The 7,560-nt window shown below is 29.5% G+C and overlaps 1 protein-coding gene across 3 annotated transcripts in view; it reads right to left on the bottom strand.

Moving 5' to 3' along the window:
- LOC106463645 (structural maintenance of chromosomes protein 4-like) overlaps window positions 1-7,560 on the bottom strand; it is a 110,155-nt gene that overhangs the window by 29,294 nt on the left and 73,301 nt on the right. For all 3 annotated transcript variants that reach the window (XM_013923696.2, XM_022391189.1, XM_022391190.1), the window contains exons 15-16: window positions 5,184-5,345; window positions 4,179-4,219 (exon numbers count right to left, since the gene is read on the bottom strand). In XM_013923696.2, coding sequence (XP_013779150.1) covers window positions 4,179-4,219; window positions 5,184-5,345 — 203 coding nt within the window. The remainder of the gene's footprint in view (window positions 1-4,178; window positions 4,220-5,183; window positions 5,346-7,560) is intronic.

Genomic DNA, 7,560 nt, shown 5'->3' with positions numbered 1-7,560 from the left:
TCAATTCATGTGAATATGACTGAAAATTTTCATTTTTTCTGGAAAGGTGGTGTCTATTTACTTGTGACCATGCTTTGTATTTCCAATAAGTTCATTTGCATGGACACTTAAAGTGATGCATTATGAATATTTGCAATGTATTAGCAGTTATTGATTTTATCAAAAGTGTTACATGATGATCATGTATGTTCTCTATCTTTCTAGAGTTTTGTTTCCAGTAATCTCCAACTTCCTGTTACCTTCAAACATTTTCAATTCAATTCTATTGCTTTTGGCTGCCATACTCTCTCTTTGTGACTTGTGACTGAGTATGGCCTTTATGTATGTGACAAATACCATTTGTAATTAGATTTGCGTGTCTGATCACACACGTCAAAAAGGACTACTTCACTTGGTAGCTCAGAAAATAAAGGTCACTACATCTTTTTACCCATTGTTTTGTCTATCAATTAAATGTCCTCTTAATTCTTTCGGCATGGGCTCAGTCCCTGGGACCGACCTTGTAACTATTTTGTGCTTGTTATAGTTTTCATGCTATAACATTAAATTTGTAAGCGTATGTTAACAAAATTTGGCATGTTATCAGTAAAGATTACAATGCTTTCATACGCAAAATAACAATTTATTTTATTAAGTCTTAAGGTTTTTAAAGCAATGCTTTTCTCAAGTCTTTTTTCTTTTTGCATGTTGGATAGGCAACATGCAAAGTAATTTTCAAATTTCATAAGTGAAATCTTTATAATGTCCAGATAGTTACTATGCTTGATAAATTAGTGGAATTCTATGGTAAAGATATAGTAATTTAGGATTTTCTGGTTATTCTACTGCATATATAAAACCTAAAAAAATTATTTCATTTCATATCCTCCCTGTGCGAAATTTTAAAAGGCTTAGCAACTGAGTACAAAATTCATAACTAGAAAAGATAATTGTTTGCTTTACTTCTTTATACACTGTTCTATGTTTTAAGAAAAATAAGTATAAGAACTTGTTTCTAAATAGCAATAATCTATATACATATATAATGTATAATAACTGAAATGTGACTGTATTTTACAAAATACTAGTCCACTGAAACACAGCCAAGACAGGTCACTTTGTAAAGACTAAAGGTAAGTGTTACTGGATATGGTAACATGAGTGCATGTGCACCACATAATTTTAACTTTTGTATTGTTAGCCAGCCATGGCTGAAAGGTCAATATAATAAAAATAATAAATATATATAAATGTATAATGTTATGAGATTTAAGCTATTTATTCTAAACATTTATGTTTTCATGTTATAATCTGTTGTCATTCTAGAATGAAAGAGGCATAATGTATATTCATTTCCTAAATTTTTATGGTGGTTAGAGATCAATCAAATCGACTGAACTCGTACAGAGATTGGTTACTGAAAATAACAGATAAAACATGAAGTTTTTTTCTTGAGAAACATTTGATAACCAAGCTGTATTTCAGTCTAACAGAATATGAAATTTTGAGCACACTTGAAATCTTGGTTCAAAAGAAAGACATGAGAAAACCACTAGGGGACATTCTGAGCTTCTGATTGGTTATTCATGTCATATATAGAAGTAAGTGTATATAATGGAGCATTTCCGAAAATGGAAAGAGATGACCAAGGTGCCACTGTGTTTGACTTATTACATGAGCAATATCCTTGCAAATATAAAAGATAAGAGGTTCTTATTTTATATTCTAGCTTATCAGTATTGGTAATTTGAGTTCATAATTCTTACAAAACTATAGACTTTGTATTTTGATATCAAAACATCTAATTTGAACCAGTGCTGCATTCACCATACATGACACACAAAAATCGCTGTTTATCTGTGTTTTTTAATATTTACTTTTAAATTAAGAAATGGAGTAATGTATAGTTCTAAAATTTGAATTATAATCTACAGTTTGATACCAAACTTATTGACATAAATTCATGAAACAGTAGTTCAATAATTTTTAATGCGAGTCAACAAACGAGATGACATGGCCTTTCACCTATGCCCATCTTGAAAGGGTTAAATAATGCACCAAAGAACGCAGTATAATAACATGCAAAAAGCAGACAATTTCCCCTAATTATCACACAGAAAAGAAGTGATAATTATATAGTACTAACAGAAATCACAGACAGCCAAACATGCACATGTGTGCCTGCATGCATGTCTGTGTGAACACCATAAATCCAACAGGAAAGAACCTAGAAACCTGAAATTTTACACCCATACTATATGGACCATGAGGGTGTGCACCTGGGTATTATTACTTATCCACGTGCATGCATGCATCTTTTTTTAATGAGGCAAGCTAATGAAGAACCACATAGAAAAGAAGTGATTCCTTATATAACAATTTCTAATATATAGAAAAGCCAGTGTATTTTGGTAACAATGCATTCCAACAATGGCTTTTATGTCATGTGGCTTAGCAACAAAAGTATATAAATTATACTTTTATGCTAAAATGCACACACTATCAACCTAATAATCCAACCAAAACAGTGCACTTTTGCTAGTTTTTAATAAAATTAAAAAAAGGATTTGTCCGTGAATATATCTAGTCTTTTTTTTTACTTGTCTAAGTACAAAGTGATTTTTATGTTAAAATTAAAAGTACTTTTCTTCATCTCAAAAATCTCAAATTTCATTTGTATAATCTCTTAAAACCTCCTAAATACACTTCAATCTTTGTTTTCGGTAAAACTTTGATTTTCTCTACCCTAACTCAATTTGACCAACCTTGTAACCACCAAAAAAAATAATCAAAATATATCTAAATTACTCTATTTTCTTTCTAGAATGACTTCAGTTTGTAATATGAAACTTCATTTGTTTATCCTAAGTAGCTTTAAACTCTTAACAATATACATCTATTTATACTCAAATTTTATTGTTTTATTGCCCTTTGAACCATGTCTAACTACTATTCATGCCATTATAAGTTGTAAATGACTTGGGGATTATGCAGTTCACATTATGCTATCAAATTACATTGGAGGGGTGGTGAATAAATTGAGGAAAAGGGGATGCCTAGAGATAAAATATCACATTTCTCACACTAGGGGAAATTCAGGATTTCTTAAATATTGCCTTATAAAACGTAAGTGGAACTAGATAGCGAGTTGTAAGATAATAACCAATTTCCATGAGTACCAACCATTTTTACTGGTATTCAATTGGGAACCTGATATGAAAAATTATGTGAACCCCTAATCATAGGTAAAGGCCAAGTCTGATCAAGTGTATGAGTGGAGAATAAATCTTGCCAAATATGGCTAATATTGCTATGGCCCTTATCACAGTTTAGTGAGAGATTGTTTGCTTTGGTGATTTCTATAGTTCCTAAATAGTCTCTTTCTTTTTTTATTTTTGGGTTGATGTAGGAGAAAAATTTCCTTGTTAAGTATTTTTCATCCTGTTTCAAATTTATAAGTTAAAGCAAATATTTAAAATTCACCTCTCCACATGTTACCTTGGTGATTTTTGAATCATATTTCCAAGGAACCTGATGCTTGTCCTATATATTTCCACATGGGATACTATATATGCCATATTTTTGTCTTTTTAGTAGGGGTTCTTTCAAATTAGGTAGTAAGGTGTTAATCCTATGTGAAGGTTTGAATACAGTTTTTACACTAATGCTCAAATTATTAAATAAGCTAGTAATTTCATTGGTAATTTCTGGTATAAAAGGGAATGAAACAAACTTGATGTGTTATATGTTGTTGATAAATGAAAGGTTATGGTTAACATAATATTTTTTACAGTTTTGAAGTTCAATAAATGTCCTATCTATAATGTTGAGTTGAAACCTCTAGATAGTGTTAGGAAGATTATATTCCCTCATGTAAAGTTGCATCGTTTTTATATTTAATATATGCAATATGTTCGCTGTAATTGGTCATAACTAAAGGAATGTGGGTGGATATTCAACTAAAAATATGCAATTTCTCAAGCAAAGTCAAATTCCTCAGGAACATGGGAATGTAATATTTCAATCCCCGATATATATAAATAAATCTTTATTATAAAATCATTGCTACAGAGTTTGGATGAAAATCTTTGTCACACACAGACATTCATTATCCAAAATATTAATATTGGAGAAAGAATTGAAAAATTACAGAAGCAACAAAAACATTTAATGAATAAAGAATAAAAAAAAGCACTTACGTTTGGATCTTTTGCTTTGTGTAAGGAATCCATCTCTCCATCTAATTAGAAAGTGTTTATATGTTATTAATAAGAACTTCTGAGTGAAAGGAAAGAAGATTGTATAATGTTACAAGCATCATCTGTAAAATTATTGAACAAATGTATTTATTCATTGACATACTAGAATAAACAGTTTTTGTTCTCAATTTGACTATACTAAATATCAGTCTAATAAAGTAACTGATTTGAAATTTTTCCTTAATAGCAAAATAAAGAACTACAGGTACAACAAATATAATTTTTACTTACAGAACAGACAACCCAAAATGCAACTTTATTCTTTTTTGTACTATAGAACCTAAACATTTGGTTTTATCAATTTTGCACTACAAAATTTACTTAAAAGCAAAATGTCCAAACAAAAGTATTTTCTAATAACCTGCGAAGTACAATCATTCAAACTTTTCCTGATGGTAAACATGCTAAAAGCCACCAGTGAAAGACAAACTGTTAAATTACTCTCCTTCCAGTTTGCTTTATATAAATTTAATTATTTTGGCTATTATACATATCCATTTAGAAATTTAGAGAAATAATTTTTTTCAATTATTATTTTGGGGCTTAACTTTAATTTTAATTAATGATTTGTTTTTTGTTTTTTTTTATTAATTTGGAATCTGAAAGCAAGTGGGCAAAGCCCCTTAAAGCCTCCCCATGTCAACAGTTCTGACTCTCCATCACAGATTATATTTTTAATTTTTACCTTTGGTGAAAAGAAAAAATTAGTAATATCATGTTCAAATATTGTTTACCATTTCTAAGGTCCTTATTTATACTCACAATAGTGTAAATTTTGTTAAAAACTATAAAGTGTGCATAATTATATATAATTGTTTGCGAGCAGCTAAGAACAATCTAGTTTTATTAGTTTATGAATAAATGTTTGTCTTTAAAAGTTTATGGAATAAATCTTCTGCACTTTTTCTTGAGAGAGAGTACTTAAAAAATTCTATAGAATTTTACTTTGTCAAGAGCTATGAAGGTTGCAACTCCAATATCATTTTTCTTCAAAAACTCAACACATTTCTGAGCAGTAGTTAAAGAGTCAGTGACAATGTTATCTAACGGTCCACAAGCTGTAGAAATAGCAACATCATATTTTTCACTAATTCCACCTAGGTCACCCTGTTAGAAATGAGAAGAAAATTATAACTATTTTCAGAAGTAACATATCTAGCTAATGTCTATCTCCTAACTTTTACATCAATATTTCATAATAAACATTTATAGTTCACAACTGCATTTCATAAACTATTCTACATGCATAAATGTACAAAACATTTTTTCAGCTACTGTTGCTCAAAATAATATAATCATTTCTTCAAAGTCACTGTATGATATAATAAAATCCTGCATAAAGATACAAAGCATATTTACAACAACTGTTTATTCAATAACTGGTATCTAATGCATATTCAACACAATCCTAGCATTTAATAAATGTTTGACAATGATCACTGTTTGTCAGATACTATATTAAATAAGCATCAATGCAACAGATAACACAGTTGGAAAATAGCAAAAACAAAATTTTCTAAAAACACACTCACTAATAAACTAATACAGTGGTTAGAGAAAAAACATGCATCATTACTTTTAAAGGTAGAAGGTGAAAAGAACAGATTTAAGCATTGTTATTAGATTAAGGCTGTTGAATATCAACCATATGTAACTGAAAAAGTATATAAAAAAATAATTATAAGCATAATGCAAAATAGTATTACAGAATAAAAATGTACTTAGGTTAATCACACTTTATAAGAAGAAGGTTCCACATTCCATGCTGCCTTTGTAATTACTATTTCCATTATTACCATGATTACACACAACTGCCCAAATAAAGAATTTCTAAGGTAACAAACTTCTGTAAAGAATGGCAAGACCAATCTTAGATCACACAACATAAAAAAAAAAAAACCTCTCCTCAAGCCCAAACTGTATGTGGATCTAAGCTACCAAGTTGAAGTTTGAGCAGACCAAAGGCAGAAAGGTCTATAGGAAATGTATCAAGCTTTTTGACAGGTATTTGATCAAATAAAGCTAATAGAATTACAGTTTCTTTTGGCCATACTTTTCGTAAAATTCCTATTGAGTTGAAGATGTGGCTGGCACTTTGTGAACTTATAAAATGCATTTCTGTATTAACTTCAAAATCCTTGCTTATTATGTTGTTAACAGTATCACAAGTTCAGTTTCAATGCAATTTTTCTCTTATATAATAATAACTTTTGTTGTACAGGACAATATCATGTGTTTAATACCTCGTCAAGATGTAAAACTTATTAAAATTATTGTGTATTCCCAAGTTTCCAGTTTGGACGAGTTGCTCAAGTAAACATTTCAACTTCTCTGTTTTTGGCACATCCATAATGTGTTTACTAAATGGAACTCAATAAAATTTCTCTCAGGGAAGATATGGGTGATGTCCAGAAATGGAAAGCTATCTTCAGTTTGTAAATCAGATAATAGTCAGGGGCTGCCACACCCTAGTATTTGATTCACAGTGGACAAAGATTATGTATGGGAGGTGTGTTCATGTGCAATCCTGGCTTTTTTAGTGCTATACATTTTTGTATATAAAGCCAGCTTTTATTATGCTGGAGTAATTTTTGAACCTTTTGTGACTTTAACTTGTTAACTTTAGACCTTTTACTTTAATATAGTAAAACTTTAAAGTGTGGCATTTAGTAGTGTTTAATATTAACCTTGAATCTGATATTAGTGGTTTGAACATTACTTTTGTTTCCCTTATAAAAGTAACAGCAGCATAGATTTAACTTCAAATGAACATGGATTTGGTATATTTTAGAATGTAGTGTTTACAGGAATAAACCACAGTTCTTGCATTAACTTTATAAGCTTTAATTTTTGGATTTTTACTTAACTATCTTATAATAGGCTCACCTAAAAATTGAACTTTAGAGTTTTCATACTATAAACTATAACATGTTTTATGTATCTTCAGGAAATTTCTCAAGAGTTTAGAAAGCATTATGTCTTTTGTAGACAAAAAATCTGAATTTTTAATGAAGTATTTTCACTAAAAACTTCTCCATGAATATATGGAGTCAAAGTGTTGACTGCTCTGAGTGCAAAGTGATTTTCATGTTAAGATTAAAAATACTTTTCTTCATCTGAAAAATCTGAAATTTCATTTCCATAATCTCTAAAACCATCTAAATAAAATTCAGTAAAACTTTATATTTTACCTGTTATTTTCTCTACCCTAACTCTATACAAAGTTGGTTATTTTGATCAACCTTGTAACTACAAAAAAAATCAAAATAAGTCTAAATTACCATTTTTTTTTTCTTTCTAGAATGACTTCAAATTGTAACAA

Source organism: Limulus polyphemus, unplaced genomic scaffold (assembly GCF_000517525.1).
Source record: "Limulus polyphemus unplaced genomic scaffold, Limulus_polyphemus-2.1.2 Scaffold1452, whole genome shotgun sequence".
NCBI lineage: Eukaryota > Metazoa > Arthropoda > Merostomata > Xiphosura > Limulidae > Limulus > Limulus polyphemus.
This window is presented reverse-complemented; position numbering and strand designations above follow the sequence as displayed.